The 22,145-nt window shown below is 45.7% G+C and overlaps 3 protein-coding genes and 1 pseudogene across 3 annotated transcripts; all 4 read left to right on the top strand.

Moving 5' to 3' along the window:
* The first annotated feature begins 2,905 nt into the window (after positions 1-2,905).
* LOC123067045 (cytochrome P450 72A15) lies at positions 2,906-5,001 on the top strand. Its single transcript, XM_044490005.1, has 4 exons — positions 2,906-3,462; positions 3,562-3,806; positions 3,954-4,338; positions 4,425-5,001. Exons 1-4 carry the CDS (start codon positions 2,935-2,937, stop codon positions 4,854-4,856), a joined length of 1,590 nt encoding a protein of 529 aa, XP_044345940.1. The 5' UTR covers positions 2,906-2,934; the 3' UTR covers positions 4,857-5,001.
* A 4,982-nt stretch (positions 5,002-9,983) lies between these two features.
* On the top strand, positions 9,984-10,641 carry LOC123067047 (uncharacterized). The gene is made up of 2 exons (XM_044490007.1): positions 9,984-10,204; positions 10,329-10,641. The coding sequence occupies exons 1-2, from the start codon at positions 10,061-10,063 to the stop codon at positions 10,398-10,400; spliced, it is 216 nt and encodes a 71-aa protein (XP_044345942.1). The 5' UTR covers positions 9,984-10,060; the 3' UTR covers positions 10,401-10,641.
* Positions 10,642-12,925: 2,284 nt separating this feature from the next.
* On the top strand, positions 12,926-13,458 carry LOC123067046 (uncharacterized). The gene is made up of 2 exons (XM_044490006.1): positions 12,926-13,128; positions 13,231-13,458. Exons 1-2 carry the CDS (start codon positions 13,006-13,008, stop codon positions 13,411-13,413), a joined length of 306 nt encoding a protein of 101 aa, XP_044345941.1. The 5' UTR covers positions 12,926-13,005; the 3' UTR covers positions 13,414-13,458.
* A 7,710-nt stretch (positions 13,459-21,168) lies between these two features.
* LOC123067048 (pre-mRNA-splicing factor ISY1 homolog) lies at positions 21,169-22,068 on the top strand (annotated as a pseudogene).
* The last annotated feature ends 77 nt before the right edge of the window (positions 22,069-22,145 follow it).

Genomic DNA, 22,145 nt, shown 5'->3' on the forward strand with positions numbered 1-22,145 from the left:
GACATATAGGCCTGAACTGCTCAATGCGAACGGCCTCTGTCTTCTTAGAAAGAAGAGTTATCGTTCCAAAATTCAGCTTAAACAAATGAAGTTGTCCAGCAAAAAACTCATGAAACATCGGCATCAGGTCTCCCTTAATGAAGTGCCAACACTTTTTATAAAACTCCGCTGGAAACCCATCCGGTCCTGGAGCCTTATTATTTTTCATTTGTGCGATGGCCTCAAACACCTCTTTCTTCGTAAAGGGAGCAGTCAAAATCTCATTCTCGTCAGTCTCAAGTTGAGGAACATCCTCAACCCTTGACTCATCTAAGAACACCAAATTCTCTTCCGGAGGTCCAAACAACTGCTTATAATAGTTGGTAATGTAAACTTTCAGGTTTTCTTGACCAACTATCGTTCCTTCGTCTTGTTCTAATTGGAAAATTCTCTTCTTACGATGCTTCCCAGTAGCAATCAAATGAAAGAATTGAGTGTTATCCTCGCCTTGGAAGATTTTGAGAACCTTAGCTCGCAACGCCCACTTCAATTCCTCCTCGCGGAGAAGCTCTTTCAGCCGCAACTCAGCCTCCATCTTAGTTTCCAGCTCACTGGTACCTAAGATAGAAGTTTCAACTTTTACTTCTAGGGTCTGAATAAGTAGAAGGAGTCGCTCCTTCTCCGCCTTATAAATCCCATGCGTATGCTTAGCCCATCCACGAAGGAACCTTCGAAGATGACGAATCTTGCATTGCCATCGCTCAATGGGCGACCTTCCTCCTGAGCCTTTAGCCCACTCTCTAGCTAACAACTCGAGGAACCCTTCTCTTTCAAACCATGCAAGTTCAAACGAGAAAATATTCTTGTTACCCACATCTGTTTGAGCCCCCGAGTCAACTAGTAACGGCGTGTGATCCGAGATACCTCGTGTCAACGCCTGCACTGTTACCAGGGGAAACTTCTGTTCCCATTCGACACTAGCTAAAACACGGTCAAGCTTCTCAAAAGTCGGTACCGGTAACGAGTTAGCCCAACTGAATTTCCTACCCGAGAGCTCTATCTCTCTGAGATCCAAGATAGGGAGCTGCTCGTTACCGCAGACACGGACCAGATCGGCCAAGAAATCTGGCTTGAGTTCTGGTTGCGCGGCTCCGTAAACCGCCACCAAAGCCCAATCAAATCCATCGGCCTTAGTTCTGACCCGAAACTTTACCGCAAACTCTCCCAAAACTACACTCCGAACTTCCAAAGTCTCACACTTAACCCCAAGTAAAACCCCATCGGATCTTCCTCGCGGGGGGAGGCAATGCCAGTTGAAATCTACCCCCCCCCCCCCCCGATAAAGTGCTAAGAAATTGTAAGGTGAAGTTGTCTCTTCCAGTCTCAGACAAAGCAATAAAATCCAAATGATGTTCAAAAGAAGCATCCGCTAGAAACCTTCTTTTAGCCAAGTCTTTAAGACCTCTGCTATTCCAGAAAATGCCTCTCATATTTCATCATGAAATTTTTTATAGGTACGGATCTTAGCACTTCTACGCACAGACGACACTGGATAAACCTTCTGTTTCTAAGTCCTTTTAGGCTTAATGCGATCTTCAGATCGGTCACCACACTCGGGCTCTGCCGCAATCACCAAAGACTCATCTACATGGTTAGAGGTCTCAGGATAGGCAAACCCCTCCTCCTCCTCCGTCTCCGGTAACGAAGGGTCAAGATCGGCACACAAACCATCAAGAGCCCTAACGCCAAGCGCATCAATCTCCGACTCATTCATAGGCTTAACGACAGCTATGTTACGAATCATTGCTAACGCTCGTTCAGCTTCCAAATCAAGAATGTCATTAACTGACCTAGAGATCTCCATATCATTATTACCAAGCGATACTCCTAGTTGGTTTGCATTGTGAACAATCTCATCATTGGTAAAATGCATAATTGAATTCGATTTATTAACAGACAGCTGCATGTCATCAACGTCCGGCTGCTCCTGCAGCCTCCCACTGATCCGCCTCCCCTCAGAGACAGGATCCGGGATCCCACCAAAGGCGATGACCTCCTCGCGCGAAGCTCTGCTAGGGAAAGGGCCTCTTGCCCGTCCCCCAACAGCGGTGACTCGTGCCGGGACCACCGGCGCAGCACCACAAGACGACGACAACTCCCGCGGCCTGTCCACGGAAGTCCCGCTGAAAGCCAAGACCGGCGAGACCAGCCTAGGGCGATCCGGCGAGTGTGGCGACAAAACGGCCACGCCACCCGACCCGCCCTCCGAAGCAGGACGCGTCCTGGCAGGAGGGGATACGGCGGCCTCCTGCACGCCCACCCCTGTCTGGTGATTACTTGATTCTAACTCAGATATTTTATGGTATTATAGGAGTGTAGATGTTATCGGATATAATATTTTCATTTATATACGAGAAGAGACAGGTTTTTTTTTGAAGAAATACACCCGAAGGGCATCAAGAGAGGTTTTTTATTAGCACATGGATGTATGGATGCAAGAAGATGCTAGAGGTATAGAGCTGGGCATTTATATATTCATCGAAATCAACCAGAAGGCCAGCTAAGAAAAGAATCAATGAGATGGCCCAATAGTATATATGAAGCCCATCTTCTGTCACCCCTGTAGCTAGAATACTCAGCCTCAGGGAGTTCTTTCACACACAAAACTATGATTTCACGGAGGCACCACCGCTGTACCCATTCAGATGACGTCACCCCTGTAGCTAATGGATATTGTTGAAAAAAATAGAGTTTCTTGCCGGCCAAGTTCCTTTGGACGAGGCATTGACTCTGGCGTCTGGTTGACTAAGATGTCCACATGCCACACCATTAATTGCAGCGCAAGAAACATAAACAAATGAGCAGACAAGACTTATCTGTCCTAGCTAGTGACACTTGTACATATATATTCAGAGTTGTGAATGCCAATCCAATCCATCCCACGAGAGGCAAGCAATGAATCCTGAATCGGTATTCAGTCCAGCAGCACTACCATGGAGCTACCTCGCCTGCGGCCTCTTGGGCCTGGCGCTCCTGTGGCCGACCACCCGGCTGCTAGACCAGCTATGGTGGCGGCCGAGGCGGCTGGAGCAGGCTCTTCGCGCACAGGGCCTCCGTGGGACGTCGTACCGTTTCCTCCTCGGCGACATGAGCGACTACGGCAGGCAGAACAAGGAGGCGTGGTCGAAGCCTCTGCCGCTGCGCTGCCACGACATCGGTGCCCACGTCTTGCCTTTCCTCTACAGCACCGTCGAGGAGCACGGCAAGCAGTGCATCTCCTGGTTCGGTCCGGTTCCCAAGGTGAGCATCACCGATCCTAACCTGGTCAGGGAGATCATGTCCAACAAGTTCGGGCACATCCAGAAGGTCAAGTTCCCGGCACTGTCCAAGCTCCTCGCCGTAGGCGTGGCGACCCACGAGGGCGAGAAATGGGTCAAGCACAGAAGGATACTCAACCCTGCGTTCCATGTCGAGAAGCTCAAGGTAACTACATACCTGCGCAGTTGCACCTAGCTCTTTCTGATAGCATCTGTGACAAATCTACTGCGTGACTGATCATTCGCTCGCTCAATTTACATACAGATCATGTTGCCAGCCTTCTCTTTGTGTTGTGAAGAGCTTGTCAACAAATGGACACAGTCCCTTGGTCCCGACGGGTCATGCGAGGTGGATGCTTCCCTAGAGCTCCAGAGCCTCACCGGAGATGTCATCTCACGCACCGCATTCGGCAGCAGTTATCTCGAAGGAAGAAGGATTTTTCAACTGCAGTCTGAGCAGGTCGGACGGTTCATGGCAGCCATTCACAAGATCATGATTCCCGGTTACATGTGAGTTTCCTTCTTTTTTTCTTCTTCTTTTACAAAGCCATGTATTTACAAATAGAATTTTATCCTTCTAGTTAGTACTACTTACCACCACCGGTCGGGTGCTTTGTGCTTATTTACTCGTATACTGACAACGCAAGTGCACTTTAGGTCCTTCCCTACTAAAAATAATCGAAGGATGCGCCAAATTAACAACGAGATAGAGTCCATTCTACGAGGTCTAATTGGGAAAAGGATGCAAGCTATGCAAGAAGGAGAAAGCACAAATGATGACTTACTCGGCTTATTGCTCGAGTCAAACAAGACTGACGTAAATGAAAATGGCCAATCCGTTCCAGGAATGTCCACTGAAGAGGTAATAGAGGAGTGCAAGCTGTTCTACTTTGCAGGAATGGAGACGACATCAATATTACTCACATGGACGATGGTCGTACTTAGCATGCACCCAGAGTGGCAGGACCGTGCAAGGGAGGAGGTTCTTGGCCTATTTGGAAAACATAAGCTTGACTACGAGGCTCTTAATCGACTCAAAACTGTGAGTGTTTATTGAAATTACTTGAGTTGATGCAAACATAGGATCAGAGGCATAGGTACAACATCTTATTAATATATGCTGTGTAGGTGACAATGATTCTTTATGAAGTTCTCCGGTTGTACCCACCGGCTAGTGCGTTCACCCGGCAGACATACAAGGAGATTGAGATCAGAGGCATCAGGTACCCACCTGGTGTGATTTTCGAGATGTCCGTGTTGCACATCCACCACGACAAGGATATCTGGGGAGACGACGTCCACCAATTCAGGCCCGATAGGTTCGCTGAGGGGATCTCCAAGGCTTCCAAGGAACCGGGAGCATTTTTCCCGTTCGGATGGGGGCCACGGATCTGTATCGGTCAGAATTTTGCACTGCTTGAGGCCAAGATGGCATTGTGCATGATTCTTCGGCGCTTTGAGTTTAAGCTCGCGGGGTCGTATACTCATGCGCCACATACCGTAATGATGTTGCGTCCCATGCATGGTGCTCAAATTAAGCTGCGGGCGATCTCTTCGTAGTAGTATCGCCATATATACATTATTCACTACATATTATTATTTTCAAGTACAAAGGACTCTTATCTTGGCCATGTAATAAGGCTTTATTGCCTTCTGTATTTGGTAATAAAGGTCCAACATGATTTAGGGCCATGATGGCTCATCTGTTTGTACTCTTTGACCAAACGTATCTATGGTACCACTCCTATGAAGCTATTGTGCAGCATTCATATGATGTAACACTGGTACGCTCTTCAAATGATTTTTATCATTTCTCGTGGGCTTTGGCCAACCATTGTCTTCGAGAACAACTAGCCATAGTAGTGCCTAGTGCCCACCTTGGCGCGCAATGATTTAAAAATGCACGTCACTACTGGAATCACCACGTTTTCCAAGTGCCGGAAACACTCAGTAAAGGGCCAAAAACCCTTGGCAAAGCCTTTGCCGAGAGTTGCACTCGGCAGAGGCCACCCGACGTATACCTCTCAGGCAAAAAAAACTTTGCCGAGAACCAAAACACGGGCACTCGGCAAACAGTTTGCCGAGAGCCAAGCGACCCATCTCGGCAAAATAAAGTAAACTCATGGATGGCAGATGGAGATGGGGGCTGCCACGTGGCGACGCTTTGCCGAGAGTGGCTCTCGGGAAAGCAGGCCAATAGGAAAGTGCCACATGTCCAGGACCCGGCGTATACGGAAATTCCAGTAGTGTGTGTAGATAAACATCAACCTACCGAATCACCGCAGACCAGGAAGATCCTGACTGTCATTAAAGAAATAGATACGAAGTTTCGGTTTGTGCACTCATGGACCAAACGAAGTACTTTTAAACTAAAAGTCAAAAGTGCTAATACATATGGGTTTAACAATGCAGGAAGTGCTAATGCATACGATGCATTATGAATCTGGAATTATAATTTGATCAAAGTTCTCAGTTTGTAACTAACATTTGGTATAAGCTAAACAAATATTTGCGCAAATTGAATTGGTATTACCTCCCAAGCAAAAAAAAAGATCTACAGTGGCTGACCCAATCTTCTGAGCTTGATGTCTATGCCCAAGATTAAGAGCTTTGCCTCATTCTAGTTAAATGAAGGTTTTACTGTTTCATTTATTCTAGGCAAGGAGCTTCAAATCACACACAAAATCAAGTGAATTAATTAGCTCATTTTAGTGTAGGACAAATAGCGCATTCGCATCAGTCACATCAAAAATAAAAACACAATGTACGTACTAAGTACTAACCTGGCTGGTCGTCCGCTTCTCCTGAAGTTTCTACACAGCTACAGTACTCCATCGCCCATCTGGCCACCGCGGCGCCTTTGGACCTTGGTCAAAAACCTGCCAAAATATACGGTGAATGCTGATACCAAAAACACTATCAGCATATAACCTTCAACCATCAATTTCCGGGCCAATAGGCATGAAGCAATGGAACTACCCAATCCAGATGATAGCTGATGGTAGATAAAGCCAAGAGGAATGTCTTTGCCATTTGGCCTCAATGCCGAAGTTCAGAGGAAGATAAAAAAGTGTACATTGAGCCCTTGAACATTGACTGTATGGCTCCCAACAATGTATTTTTTTAATCAAAAGATTTATGGACACAGTTAGATTGCCAATTCTAATTTAAATACATGTCTGATATTCTGTTGCAGCAAATAAAGCGCCAAGCATACTTGAACCAATTGCTTTAGCTGCAACCTTGAACTGAGCGATTAAGTCCTTGCATTCAGATGAATCTCCCTAGTTTTCACTCCATGAGGACATTATGGTATACACAAATGTAGTTAGAGACTTCGACATATACAAATACCAGAACATCCGCGATTGCCCCATCTGGTAGTAGTACAAGGCACAATACAAGCACGAATGGCAGGTAGCCATGGAAGCTCACACGGATAAGCTACGGTTTCAAAAGAATGCGGCTTGTATTTGTATTTCGCCACCTCCATGCTCTCAAAGTCGATGGAAAACAGCCATTTCCCCTCTGCCATAGAAAACACGATAGAGCTCGTGCTGGTTGAGACAATCTTCGTAGGCTGACGGAAGTACTCATCCTTGTGCCCTTCCAGTCCACGAGTAGCCTCCATTAATTGTAGGCTCTTCTGAAGCTCCCAGTCAGGGCTATCATACCGCCTTGCCACAAAGATGCAAAGGTTGTCGCCCTGCAAGCAAGCAAGATGCACCATGTCGTCGTTGATATTGAGTACCCACAAAGCCGATCCTCGGATGTGGTCCGGCAATGCGAGGATCTCAAACTCGTCTTTCCACTGGAAATTATAGGTTAGCATAGAGGAAGGGTCATCTTGCATGGCCCAGAAGATAGAAATTTGGGCACGACCAAGGAAATGCAGGGATTCCGTGGCATGGAAGCGGAATTCAGGACTGGCCCTCTCTGGGTACTTGACGATGAACCAGCTGGCACGCTTCCCCCTCCATCCCTCTTCGAACACGTAGGCGTTCGCCGTGCCAATGTTATCACATACCCCGATGTGATCATTGAAGAGCAGGCAAATCACTCTGAAACTCGACATTTCATCGATGGCACGGCCCCACCGTGAGGTATCTCCTCTGTCATTGAAACCATGGAGGAATACACCAATGCATCGGTGGTATTTCTTTTCCTCCATGCGTGGGATTAGTTGGTAACGTCGTGTGAGGGGCTCGCAGACTACGAGGTCAGGCAAGGTATGACGTCTCCACCCAGTCTTCTTCTTGGCGAGGAGGAGGAGGGTGTGGCGGCTATCAACGATCTCCCATGACCTTCTGCCGCCTGCAGGGAGGAAGTCCAGGGAGAAGTGGCGGCTATTGACAGCCGGCGCTGGCGAGGAAGGAACAAAGCTGAGGCGGCGGCCGTCGAAGTAGGTCTGAATCCCTCCAAGTAAGTAATTTTTATCCTAATGCTGGCTCTGTGCTGGTACACTAGCTTTGTCATAATGCTGGCTCTGTGCCCTCCAAGTAGGTCTGAATCCCTCCAAGTAAGTAATTTTTATCCTAAAAAAAAATAGGTCTGAATCCCTCCCAAGTAGTTGTTGTGGTTAGATTAGCATACTTTGCTTGTCAACGGGTTCCTTGCCCAAATTTTAATTGTATTTCGGGTATACGCGTAACTCTGTGCAGTTTGAACCAGACTTGAAACGAACAAAGCCATGCGACTATGTATCAGGAATATTCTTACCTGTGAACATGTACATTTTTTTCTTCCAAAATCTTCCTCATCTTCAGTACCCCGCCATCTATTTCCACATTTTTTCAGTTAAACTGTCGTTTGCAATTGGGCAATATTTATCCTCGGCTTCATATATACTTGTGAGCTCTACCAGGCTGAGAAGAGGTAGTGGAGCCACAGGTGCGGCCCCAGCACGAGGCATCTCCTCTGTGACTGAAACTATGGAGGAATACACCAATGCATCGGCGGTATTTCTTTTCCTCCATGTGTGGGATTAGTTTGGTAACGCCGTGTGATCGGCACACAGACTAGGACGACATGCAAGGTACGGCATCTCCACCCAGTCTTCTTCGCGAGGAGGAGGATAGTGTGGCGGCTAAACTAGAACCGCAATAAAACCTTTCCGAGAAATAGAAAGCGGCAAAATGGAAAGTCGGAAACCAGCTCTCTTTTGGCGAGTGCCAGATAAACAAGGTGTTTCCCTATGCTTTGCTGAATCATGTGGAGTACCGGAAGCACCAACTTCAACTCTAGGCATATATCAATGCGAACTCCATTAATCTTAAAAAGATAGCCGTCGAATATTCAGGGGGAAAAAATCTTGATACTCCAGGTAGCAGGTACTTACCAAAGGTAAAAAGCAGAGGAATATAAACTATGGCCGCAATCCTGCATATGTGGCACATGATTGCTTAGTGTAATTAAATCTATATGATGAGACTGGCACATGATTGCTTAGTGTGACGCACTAAATGTCCAAGATATCTTGGGCCAAGTTTAAAGTGAAGCATCCAACTGTATCTTATGCCAGTATCATAAAGTATGTATTCTTATTTCTTGTTTGATGACCTCAACTCATTACTGCCAGAATACAAATTATATCTGAAAACAACGGATCTCTACAGGTGAGCAAGGCATACCACGGACAGTTTTTGATAATAAATGTTTTAAGAAAACATTTTTTAATTAAACCATTACTTACCATAACATTAGGCCAAATCCCTCCACAATAGTTCCGAAGCATTGAAAAAAGGGTAGATTCTGCAGCTGGTAATAATTGAGAGCAACTAATGCCCAAGGAAAAAGTCCAGCTATGAATACCGCAACAAATTCCATCTGTACACCCTCGCTGTTGCATATTCAGAAATGAGCATCTCAACACTGTAACCTAAAAAAGAGATTTATATAAGAATTGATATTACAAAACAATTTCCGGATTTTCTCAGTACGAAACTAAAAAATTCATTTTTATTGATAGATGTAAGCAACATGCAGCACATCATGTCCAAATTCATGAAAAAGCGGTAGATAAGGCTGTCGACGTTATGATGATTTTGGTGTCTATCATCAACACCCTGAAGCTGGACACATACAACAAGTTCATGCTGAATGGCTGATGTGAAAAAGAGAAGCTGAAATAAATAAAAGACAAGCACAAAGTCTGCCCACCAGTAGGTTTGGTAGCCCGGCACTCACATATCCAGCTCCAAAATAAAATGCATCAATTGCGTCCTAATAGCATTGTGAGTGTGAGTATCCAAAAACGTAAAGAAAATAATTGTTAACTACCTGTTATAGGTGATGGATACATTATTAAAAGAGAAAATTGAGTAGCCTTTGTTAAATTTAATCAATGATGCAGATATTCTTCTAGTAACGATGACTAAACTAGAACCGCAGTAAAACCTTTTTAAGAAAAAGAAGGCGTGAAAAATTGAATGCCTGAAACCAGCTCTGTTCTGGCAAATGACAGAGAAGGTTTTTTTTTTTTGAGGCAAAAATGACAGAGAAGGTGTGAGGAAGGAGGAAGAGTAATCCACGAGGACGGCCCATCAGATTTTTGTTTTTTATTTTGAGAATTGGACGGCCCATCAGATCAGTCTGAGAAGCCCAGCCACGTCCATGTGCGGTCACCCCGCAGCCCATCGAATAATTAATGAGTTGCTCGCGTCCTCCCTTAGTGGACTGGACTGGATAACTATTCTTTCTGTCACAGCACACAACAACGCCCATCGACTGACTCTCGCGCGCGCGGCCCAGCAGGAAGGAGGAGGATGAACGGCGGTGGTGGCGGCAAGAAGTTCGGCGGCGGGCGGGTGCCGACGGGGACCCCCTCGCTGGCGTGGTCGTCGGTGGTGGTGGTCGCCTCCCTCCTCGCCGGCGCCTCCATCGTCCACAACATCTACAAGCCCGACATGGTCCATCCCCTTTTCACTCATCCCACCACACCTTGGGCATGCACCCCAACTGTTCGACGTAATGCTTCCCCGCGTGCTCACCTCTCTGATACTCAGTCCATCTCGTTTTTTTTTGTCACCGCAGACTCTACCGCCGGTGGAGGTCGCGGACAGCAACGGAACCGGAGCCGGCAGCGGCGATCGCAAGGAGAGCTGAGCTAGACCCGACGGCGCCAGCGCCGGAGCTCAAGGCTCGAGAGGATAGATAACTATGGGCCACAGACACATGTGGAGTTCTTTGTTTTGTAATCTTCAGACAGACGTGAACAAAACAATTCGAGCTTTTATGTACTCTGCTTAATCTGCTGTGCTGTATTACTGTTCTTTGTGTGGTGATTGATTGATTGTATGTGTTATTATGGGGCTAGGGCCATATGATATTTTCTATAGTTTACTTCTAAAGAATATTTTTATATTTTTTGCTTCTTGAAACCACGACTTTGAATAATTTCATCTACTGAATAATACGTGTCTCAATTCCAGAAAAATATCATAAAAATGAATGTAAAATATGTGTTCCAATCCCAAACTTTCTGTCTCAGTGGTAACAACTAATCAAACTTTTGCTAGCTTAAAGAATAATTATATTATTATTTTTCAATACAACCAAAATTGTGCCAGCAAAGGGGCATGACTTAATTTGCCTTTTTCACTGTAACAAAAAAATTTAGGTACCTATTTATCAGTTTAGATGTATTATGTTCTTTTAGAAGGAGGCCCGGAATGGGGATAACTTTTTTCTGACGTGATGCAAGGGAGAGGCTTGCGAACGTACCATGCTAGAGTGTGATGACCAAGCTCATCGCCTTGAATTTTCATGTTCGTCATGAGGTGGACAATGTGACCATGTTGGCAAAGACAGTGGTATACCGGATGGATCACTTGGAGGGATTTGTTTCTTCCGTTGCAACGCACGGGCATATATGCTAGTGTTACCTAACAAAGCAACGAGAATATGGCGAACGACCACCAATGGTACCTAACAAAGCAACGAGCATATGGATAACAAATAAGAAAGATGATTTTCTCTTCTCATGAGGTGTCGGTGTCTATTTCGATTACTTGTGGAGATGGGGCTTCTCCTCTTGTCCAGGTTGGGTGTTTATTTCGGGATGGAGTGGGGCCCGTCTATTTTGCTTTTTTTCTTCTTCTTAGATTTGGTTCCCTGCTAGCATCGACGAGGTGGTGGTGTTGATGGTGCGTTGATCAGGCGGAGACCAAGGGCATGTCAGAGTTTTATGTCGCCGGATCTGTTGGCTGTCGTCGAACCTTGGCAGTTAGTGTGTCTATCAAGGAGAGCAATTGGCTAGCTATTGGTGCAACGACTTCGACATCTTCCATGTTTGTTCTAAGGCATGGTCCAGTTTCATTAACACTCTGGACCTGTGATGATGGATTGTAAGCGTGTACTGTATCGAGTGATGATCCATCCAATGCTGCTTCAACAATTTCTAAATCTTGCCTCAAGGGGCGAGTGGCTACCGAAGCATGTACTATGCTTAATTTGTACTAGTATTGTACTCTTTCTTTTTTGCATCGAATTGGGAACTTTATTAAGGAACTAACATCCTGTTACAATCTACCATCAGGCAACTGATGAGAAAATCAGGGCTTTGATCAAGCCAACTTTCTGTCCCATCTAGCATACAAGTACGCTGGGCACACTGATGAGCCGGCATATTAAGAGCCCTGCCGACATAATGAAACAAAAAAATAAACAAAACTATACACTATGTCATCCAATTTCTTTAAAATAGGTGTCACAGTTGATCAGGAGCGCACATTCCATAGGTTAACTAGCTCCAAGCAGTCCACCTCCATTATCACATGTGAATAACCATGAAGCCAGGCAAAGATCACCCCCTCACGAAAGCCAAAAGTTCAGCAATGAATGGATCCAACATTCCTGGCAGGGACTTGGTCCTTGCCCCAAGGAATGGCAGATGTGATCGAGCTAGTCCTCCCACTCCTCCTGTCATGGCATCAACAAAGACTGAACCATCGGTGTTGATAGAATGATAGTCACATATGCCAGGTCAGGTGGCCTCCAACATTGTCCTACCGGCGTCCGTGTCCGGCTCGATGGAAGCTCGAGCAGGGATGGTGTTTTGTGAACCCATGTGCTCGCCTGCACCGAATCATATTCATCACGATCATGACTCGGCCGATTGTGAGATGACCAAATAGAGTGCATAATGGTGATAATTTTGCATTTTGCGTTGTGTGAGAACATCTGATCCAGAAAAATATCCCGAGCCCAAGTTTCTGATGAAGCCTCAGTACATGAAGATCAAACCGATCCTTGGCAACAATCCAAAACTTCTTTGCGTGAGTGCAGCACAGCATCTGATGAGCGCATGCATCAAATTTTCATCCATGGCCTGACGACCGAGCTAAATCTGACAGCGGCGCGGGTGCCCGAAACTCAAGAGGATAGATAATTGAGTGTCACTTAGCAGACAAGCGTGGTGCCATTCTGGCTCGCTACAAACATATGGGGAGATCTTAGTTTTGTATCTTCAAACCTGGATAAAGAGAACAGTTGGACCTGTATCTTCAACAGTACTCTTATTAATCTGTGTGGGGCGTGCCACGGCCTGACACTGCGGGAGGAAGGAATATCCATGTATCAGGGGCATAAAATTGACACGATACACCAAGCTACGTACGTTGGCCGCTCCATCCAAACTCCAAGCCCTAACACGTAGAGTACGTTAGTTAATCCACGGACAGATCGATTCATCCATAGGCATCGACGACCAATGTCATCTCTGCTGTGGCGTTCTGCCGCCGCCGCCGCCCGACGGCAGCTCGGCCGGCCGCCCTCCGCGAGGACGACGATTCGCTCCATGGCCTCCTCCTCTTCCTCATCGGAGAACACGAAGGTTCACTCGCTTCTACCATATACCCAATCTATTTGATTTGGTTTACTGCTTCCATCTGCCTGCATGGTTAACAAACAATGACGATCCACATGTGAGTGACAGGGAACAAGCTGGCTCATCATTGCCAACATCGTTGTATTGTCGGCGTGGATCACCCGGCTGAACAACAAGACCAAAGCGCACACGGAGGAGATTCAGAGGCTGCAGGCGTCCAACACCGAGCTGCAGGACCAGCTGAAGCGGGATCTCACGAGCAGGCGGCGCGCCACAAACCGAGCAAATTGAGAGATATTTGCGTGCTGGTAGACGCGTACGTGCATTGCAGACACATGTGGGCTGTTACTTTATTTCTAGCTCGCTACAGACACATGTGGAGTTCTTCGTTTTGTAATCTTCAGACAGACGTGAACAAAACAATTCGAGCTTTTGGAGCTTTTATGTACTCTTCTTTGTATGGTGATTGATGATCGATCGATGGTTCTTGTTATATTCCTCAAAAGATTAGTCCGGGATGTCTACTGGTGGGTGCCAAGTTAATTTGATCCAAGCAACCTCTTGTCTTTGTTACTATTTTGAATTTCAGTTTTGCTATTTCACATCTAGATGTGAAATAGCTATCTCACATCTAAGTCAGGGAGCCGTTGGATCTCGCCTGGCATTAATATTCGTCAATTCGTGCAACTGTGATCCCGTACAGCAGTCCTCCTCATCACGATGTGCCTCCGTATCATCAGTGTCTGGGCCTGTTTTTTTGATCGCATGTCCACACCAGAGAAGAGGTCGTGAAAACGCTGCTTCGCATGCCCAGGCCTATTGTTGTGGGCCTTCGCTTCCTTTTTTCTTTTTCAAGTAGGAATTGTACATGGAAGACTCAGTCCTAGTCCTCACTTTTCTGTACTCCTCACCACCCTGCGTTTGTTTTTGTTTTTGTTTTTTCATTTCTTTTTTTCTTTTTTGTATCATTATTTGTTCAAAATATGGACTATTTTGTATTCATATTGTTTATATTTTCCGAATTGCTAACATCTAGATGTTTTTTACGAAAAAAATCAAGATGTTTTTTAAGGGTGTCATCTTAACCGTTTGATATATCACACTGTAACTGTCGTGCAGGGTTGATTCATGTCGTGCACTTCGTACGCTCGCTGGCCGCGCACGTCACTTGGGCTATTGTTCTTCTTTGTTGGTCCAGGCTCTATTTGCACGGACCCGTCTGTTTCCTTTTGTTATTTTTGTCTTTGCTGGGCTGCCGTTGTAAGAATTCCAAGCCGCTATTTGTTTTCATGCCCATATGGTGTACGATATAGGACTGGTTGGTTTCACCTCTCACTCTTTTTCATCCCGTTTTTATTCTTTCTTTTTTTCATTTTTAAATTTCGTGAGTGTATTTTAAGTTCAAAACTTTTTTTTAAATGACGTCTTATGTAAGTTTGTCATTGTTTGACTTAGTTTCCATAATTTTTGTGCAAGCGCATTATCTTTCGCTTTGTTTGTCAATGTTTGTTTGTAGTGTAGTTGTTGGCCTAGGTCTGTTTGGCTTCGCTTTTATCGACCCATTATCACATCCCACAAGCAACCCATTCCCTATGTTTCTAAATTGCGACATAGAATTGTACTCCCTCCGTCCGAAAATATTTGTCATCAAAATGAATAAAAAGAGATGTATCTAGAACTAATATATGTCTAGATACATTCCCTTTTGTTCATTTTGATGACAAGTATTTCCGGACGGAGGGAGTATGAGACAAGAAAAAGGAAGTCCTATCATGGTCGGGGCCCCATTGTAAGTCTACCTTCGAGGACTCGACTATTTTTTCTCTTATTTTTTTCTCAGTTGCAAGTCCAACCTTGGCTGGTAATTGGGGGCCTGAGCATTTTTGTCCCGCTTATAAGTCCACCCTCAAATCTCATTTAGGGTTAGAACTTTTTTTTTGTTATTGTCGCAATCCCACCCTGGACTCACAACTAGGCCCCAACATTTTTTTTGTCCCAGTTGCAAGTTCACCCTCGACTCGCAACTATGGCCCAACATTTTTATCCTAGTTGCAAGTTCACCCTCAATACGGAACTGGGACCTGATATTTTTAGTCATAATAGCAAGCCCACCCTGGACTCGCCACTGAGATACGACTTTTTTTGTCCCAGTTCCAAGCCCACCATCGACTGCAACTAGGGCCAACCTTTTTTTGTCCTAGTTGATAATCCAGCCTCGACTCAATACTAGGCCAACCATTTTTGTCCTAGTTGCAAGTCCGCCGCAACTAGGCCCAAACTTTTTTGTCCCAGTTGCAAGTTCAGCCTTGACATGCAACTAGGGCCCGATCTTTTTTGTCATAGTTGCAACTTCACCCTTGACTCGCGACTGGGGCCCATCATTTTTTTGTCCTAGTTGCAAGTCCACCTTCGACTCGCAACTCAGGCGACCTTTTTTGCCCAAGTTGCAAGTCCACCATTGACTCTCAACTAGAGCCCGACCATTTTTTGTCCCACATGCAAATCCACCCTTGACTCGTAACTAGAACCCGGCCTTTTTTTTTGCCTCAGTTGCAATCCAACCCTCGACTCGCAACTTGGTCCGACCTTTTTTTGTCCCAGTTGCAAGTTCACCCTCCACTCAGAAGTGGGGGCCGGTCTTCTTTTTCCTAGTTGCAACTCCACCCTTAATTCGCAACCGGGGTCCGACCTTTTTTGTTCCAGTTGCAAGTCCATCCTCGACTCGGAACTGGGGTCCGACCTTTCTAGAGTCCATGACTTTTTAAATTTAATAAGAGTATTTTAAATTTAGAACTTTTTCAAATGATGTCTTATCTAAGTTTGTTATTGTTTGATTTTAGTTTCTGCAATTTTTGTGCAAACGCTTTATTTCCGCCTCGCTTGTCACTGCTTGTTTGTCGCGTATCATATTGTTGGCCGTTGCCTATTTGGCTTTGCTTTTGCCGAATCATTATCACATCCCACTGGCAACTTGTTCCCTATGTTGTTTCTAAATTGCAACATAGAATTGGAAGACACAAGAAAAAAGAAGTTCTATCATGGTCGGGGCCCCGCTCTAAGTCTACCGTCGAGGGCCCAACTAATTTTTCTCGCATTGTATTCTCAGTTGCAAGTCCACCCTTGACTCGCGACTGGGGCGTGATCATTTTTATCCCAGTTGCAAGTCCACCCTCAACTCGCAATTGAGTTAGGCATTTTTTCTCCGAGTCGCAATGCCACCCTCGACTCGCAACTAGGCCCCAACACTTTTTCCCTAGTTGCAAGTCCACCTTCGACTTGCAACTGGAGCCCACCTTTTTTTGTCCCAGTTGCAAGTTCACGCTCAACTCGCAACGAGGCCCTGATCTTTTTGTCCTAACTGCATGTCCACCATCCACTCGCAACTGAGATCCGACCTTCTTTTGTCCCAGTTGCAAGTTCACCCTTGGCTCGCAATTGGGGTCCACCTTTTTTAGTTGCAAGTCCACACAATCTACACGCAAATAGAGCCCGACCTTTTTTGCCCCAGTTGCAATCCAACCCTCGACTCGCAACTGGGGCATAACCTTTTTTCTCATAGTTACAAGTCCACCCCCACTTGCAACCGGGGGCCGATCTTTTTTGTGATAGTTACAACTCGCAGAAGGGGTTTGGCCTTTTTTTGTTCCAGTTGTAAGTCCATCCTCGACTCGCAACTATGGTCTGACCTTTTTTTTCTCCTAGTTGCAATCTCACCCTCGACTTGCAACTGGCCCCTACATTTTTCCTAGTTGGAAGTCCACCCTCGACTAGAAACTGGGGACCAACCTATTTTTGTCCGAGTTGCAAGTGCACCCCCGACTCATAGTTGGGGTGAACCTTTTCTGCCCCAGTTGCAAGTTCATCCACTACACGTAACACCTTTTGAGTCATATCATTTTGTATATAAGGCTAGCTTGTTCACCAATTCAAAAAATGTTCATGTTTTAAAAAAATCTAGAATTTTTAAAATGTTTGTGTTTTAAAAATTGTGTTCGCCAATTCAAAAAAAAATTGCTTCAATTTTGTTTTAGAATTTCAACAGATATTCTAATTTTCAAGTTTTGTTTAAAAATTCAAAAAAATGTTCTGGAATTTTATTTTTTATTAAATTTTTGAAAAATGTATAGCAATTTTAAATATTGCAGCTACTGGGCCCGATGTTTTTTCTGCCTCAACTGCCCCAGTTAGAAGTCCACCTCAACTTGCAACTGGGACTAACCTTTTATTTTTACATTGCGTAAACATTTATTCTAAACACAAACACATTTTTGAAACACTTGAATATTTTTTAAAGAGAATTAGTCATGGCTTTAAGATTTGTGTTTTTAGCTTTTTTTTAGGCTGGTCCTGTACTACTTCCTCGATCTGCATGTGGCATGTCCATTTTGCATGTGGTTTTTGTCCATGTGCTTTGGGCCATTCTTTTGTTTTTCTTTAGCAAATTTTCACGTGTGTAGAAGATGAGGGACTTGAGCTCTCGTGTAGTAGTTTTAGTAGCACTATGTGTCCACACATACTTGCGTTGCACTCGTATGAGCCTAACAGTGCACTGGCGCGAAACATGTTGTGCCGGGCTGGACTAATGTCAACCAAAACAAACAAGCCCACAAACAAACATGTATGAGGTAATGAAGTTGAAAGCGAGAGAAAGGGAACACACCTCATATTAAATGTGAGATATTATCTCGCATCTAGATATGATATAGTCACACCCTTTGAATTTTCGTAGCCTTTGCATTGGTCCAGGACTGTCATGCATGGGTGGTGACGTGTCACGGCCGGACATCAGGAGGAGGATTGGAACTTAACCAAACGTAAACGACACATCTATTTTCTCAGGCAATCGAGATTTTTGTCCCAAACAACCGATTTCCTAGAAGAAGTGGCGCAGAGATCCGAGGTCGAGACAGGGGCCACGTTATTCGCGGTGGAGTCGATGACGGATGGGGCTTTCGGTCCTAGAGAGGAGAAGAGTGCCAGACCTATTCAAATACTCTTACTTTAGTCTTATTTCATAAAAACAATTTCAGTTATTACGGCTAGATTGGCGGAAGAATACTTAGTTCCTATTTTTTTTTCTTTTGCAAAAGCCATCAGGTTTCTGGCAATCTTTTTTGCAGAAAGCACCGATCGCTCGATTTGTTGCGTTTGATCACTTTCTGAAAAGCGGAGTCCGATTGTAAGGAGCTGATTTGGCAAAGAAATTGCATACACACCCTTGTATCAAAAAAAAATTGAAAAGCGATCAACCCCGGGTGGGCGCAGGGGGTCGTGGTGGTCGCCTCCCTCCTCGCTAGGGCCTCCATCATCCACAACATCTACAAGCCCCACATGGTCTATCTGACTTTCACTCCCCCCCCCCCCCCCCCCCCCCCGGCCTTGCCAGTGCACGCGATCCGTTCGACATAATGCTCACCTCTCTCCTATTCTTCTTCTCTTGTATTTGACCCTGCATACCCTCCCGTCGGTGGAGGTCGCCGACGACAAGGGAGCCGGGTCGGAGCTGGCGGCGATCGCAAGGAGAGCTGAGCTAAATCTGACGGCTGGCGGGCACCAGTGCTCTGCTCGATGCCGAAGAGGATGGATGATCCATTACCATTATTCCTTTCTTTCTTTTTATTTCTCGAGACAACATGCAGGCGTGGTGCCATTCTACGTTTTAGCCCGGTTCAAACATATGTGAAGATCTTCGTTTTGCTGCGTCTTCAAACCTGGACAAAGACAACAGCTGGACCTGTATCTTCAGTACTACTCTGCCTAAACTGTACAACTTTGTGCTTGTTAATTTGATGGCTTCGATGGTGCTTGTTAATTTGATTATATTGCTGGGTCGATCGATTAGTCCAAGATGTCTGGCGACAGGTTAATTTGATCCAAGCAAAGCCCGGCTGGCTCTTGGTTTACTGTTTCGAAGAAGTAATTACAGTAAGCTGGTTACTAGTAATAATTACACCATCCATTTCATATTAAGTGTCGCTGATTTAGTACCGACAATACTTAATATGGAACGGATGTTGCTGTACATACAATGGCATGTCCGTGGACGATGCTATTAATGAAGCCGGTGGTGTTAGAAATCAAACTTCAGTACATCCTCAGATTTTGCATCCTTCTTGAATTGGCCATGCCTCTGTGGTGCGCAAAGTAGTTTCGATATGGAATGGTGGAAGTAGTTAATTTGCATTGCCTTCGACTTGGTCCCACGATTCACATGCATGGGGACGTTCCTAGGCCAGACACGGGGGGAGTATATAATATAGGTGTATAAAACATAGGAACATTTGTTCTATGAGACTATATGGAGACAAATAATAATAAAAAAAAAGGCGTTGCTACGCGTCGGCTAACGGATATTTTTAAAAGATCCACCGCCTCGCGAGCCGTCTGATGTGCAGACATCGGGCAGCAGAGCGCTGTCTTTCACCATTGCAACAGAGTTGCGGGTGCGGAAGTTTTGCAACAGAGATCTTGTTGCAGAAAATCTTTGCAACAAAGGTATTGTTCCAGATTTTTTTTTTGCAATGAAGGCCCTTCTAGAATATCTTTGAAGTTCTTATAACCTTTCAAAATCTTCCAGGACCTTCTACAACCTTTCGGGATCTTCATGAGTACTCTCGGGACACATGCAATCGTAAAGCGGCGATTCTAGCATGAATTTTAAAAGTGATGACATATGGCAATTCCCGTGGGCATTCCCTCTCCTATGCACCCTTCACAGAGAACAACGCAAACATTCCCTCTGATGCACCCACCCAAGGAAACAACCTCGTGTAGCATGACATCCACCCACGATGTGAAGCATGCACATTACTAAAATCATGCATGACTACTTCTCTGCATAGCATGGCGAATCATCCCGCTGTAGCATGGTAATTCCTACACATGCATGGTAAATTGACAATTTTCTCTGTTGTACCATACCATTTTTCAGTTGTAACATGGTAATTCCTTTCTGCTAACATGGTAATTCTCTTTTGCGCATGTCAATTTCTAAACATGTGAGCAACTTCCTCTTCTCTTTAGCATGATAATTATCTCTACTGCAACATGGCAATTTTCTGAAACGCATGGCAATTTTCTCTGTTGTAGTATGGCAATTTTTGTTCTATAGCTTGTCATTTTTTGCTTGTTTAGCATGACAAATATTTCTATTATAGGATAACAAAACTCTTTGTTCTAACATGACAATTCTTGAATGTTTCTCGGAGTGATTCTTTGAGCAAAGGACAAGGAAAATCGGTGTTTGGTCATATAAGCTTTGTTGAGAGGAACATCCGTGTGGTGAAACCAGCTCACTAAAGTTTAAAACATATACTTGGCACTGGTGCCTTTATCTTGCTAAATTTATTTCAGTGTTTCCAGTAATGATCGTTCAATGGGAGGAGGTGTTTCCATTGACTAGGAGACGTCAGTGATGACTTCAGCAATATCAAGCAGTTGTGTTGGCTCGATATCTCGGAGGTTCTCATAACATAAGGTGTGCGTGCGTGTACTCATAGGGATGAATGTATATGCGTGTATGTGAGCATATGTGGTTATAACATGTTACAAAATGTTCATTCTCACAGAATAAACATTAGCTTGCCATTAGGGTCCTTTTTATTTTGCGTGGATTTACACCTAGTTGTCAGAGATAATTTTGCTATAATAAAAAATAAAAAAAGAATCTTTTAGTTGGCGGACGTTCGCTGAAGAGAGTGACATTTCGAACAATTTCCGTTGCAATTTTAGCTGTAGGGTGACATATTTTGAGACTAGCTAGCATGACAATTTCATCCTAGAAGACACTTTCAGATTTTTTTTTTAAATGTCATCATTTAATCTTGATTAAACGGCTGCGAGGACGTTCGTTGGGAGTTACTTTGCAGCGAACATTCACCAGTTAACGGAAAAGAAAAGACTGGTCCGGCGAACGCAGAGCCCGGAGCGGATACGAACCAGGTGAGCCATCGAAGCTGCTTCCTCTTATATATAACGTAATACATAAAGGTAGCGCAGCCCGCAAACCCCAATCCCTCGTCCACACAAACCCTCGTCCCCAAGTTCGCGAGCGAACATCGGCGCCGCTGCCACCGGCCGCTGTGCGCGACCGCCCACCATGGCTCGTAACGAGGAGAAAGCGCAGTCCTTGCTGAACCGCTTCACCACGATGAAGCAGGAGGAGAAGAGCAAGCCCCGCGAGCGCCGGCCGTACCTCGCCTCCCAGTGCCGGGACCTCGCCGACGCCGACCGCTGGCGTGGTGAGGTCCTGCGCGAGATCGGCGTCAGGTTGGCCGAGATCCAGAACGAGGGACTCGGGGAGCACCGCCTCCGAGATCTCAACGACCAGATCAACAAGCTTCTCCGCGAGCGCAGCCACTGGGAGCGCCGCATCCTCGAGCTCGGAGGCCACGACTACTCTCGGAGCTCCAACGCCGCCCTGATGACCGACCTCGACGGCAACATCGTCGCCATCCCCAACCCCTCGGGCCGTGGACCGGGCTACCGCTACTTTGGCGCTGCCAAGAAGCTCCCCGGCGTCCGTGAGCTATTTGACAAGGCACTTGACGTCCGCAAGCGCGGCACCCGCTACGGGATTCACAAGCGCATCAATGCCGGGTACTGCAGATACTATTACTATGACGACGAGGACGGTGCGCTTGAACCCCATGAGGCTGCTGCTGAGAAGCGCATGCGGCACGAGGTTGTCACGGAGTGGCACCGTGTGGCGCGGGAGGCCATGAAGAATGTGGCGAGTGGCGAGGTGGCGGCTGCAGCAGGTGGGAGTGGTGGGGAGGCTGCTACTGCTAGAGAGGTGCTGTTCGAGGAGGTGGAGGAGGAGGTTGAGGAGGAGATTGAGCGAACGGTGCTAGAGAAGAAGGAGGAGCTGCTGAGCAAGTACACAAGTGATGCCCTGCAAGGCGAGCTGATGGGGGCCAAGGAGATATGCTCAACGTGCAACGCTAGGACTAGCTAGGAGATAGACCTACGTGTATATATATATGTTCTTGTTTATCTTGGCTGTAATGCTCTACTGCTCTACT

The sequence above is a fragment of the Triticum aestivum genome, chromosome 3B, assembly GCF_018294505.1.
Source record: "Triticum aestivum cultivar Chinese Spring chromosome 3B, IWGSC CS RefSeq v2.1, whole genome shotgun sequence".
Taxonomy (NCBI): domain Eukaryota; kingdom Viridiplantae; phylum Streptophyta; class Magnoliopsida; order Poales; family Poaceae; genus Triticum; species Triticum aestivum.

Bases quoted from the DNA above. Each gene is read 5' to 3' on its own strand.
- LOC123067046 (XM_044490006.1), top strand. From the start codon at position 13,006: ATGTCATCTCTGCTGTGGCGTTCTGCCGCCGCCGCCGCCCGACGGCAG. The intron at 13,129-13,230 runs GTTCACTCGCTT...TGTGAGTGACAG, and splicing joins CCTCATCGGAGAACACGAAG to GGAACAAGCTGGCTCATCAT.
- LOC123067047 (XM_044490007.1), top strand. From the start codon at position 10,061: ATGAACGGCGGTGGTGGCGGCAAGAAGTTCGGCGGCGGGCGGGTGCCG. The intron at 10,205-10,328 runs GTCCATCCCCTT...TTGTCACCGCAG, and splicing joins ACATCTACAAGCCCGACATG to ACTCTACCGCCGGTGGAGGT.
- LOC123067045 (XM_044490005.1), top strand. From the start codon at position 2,935: ATGAATCCTGAATCGGTATTCAGTCCAGCAGCACTACCATGGAGCTAC. The intron at 3,463-3,561 runs GTAACTACATAC...ATTTACATACAG, and splicing joins TCCATGTCGAGAAGCTCAAG to ATCATGTTGCCAGCCTTCTC. The intron at 3,807-3,953 runs GTGAGTTTCCTT...AGTGCACTTTAG, and splicing joins ATCATGATTCCCGGTTACAT to GTCCTTCCCTACTAAAAATA.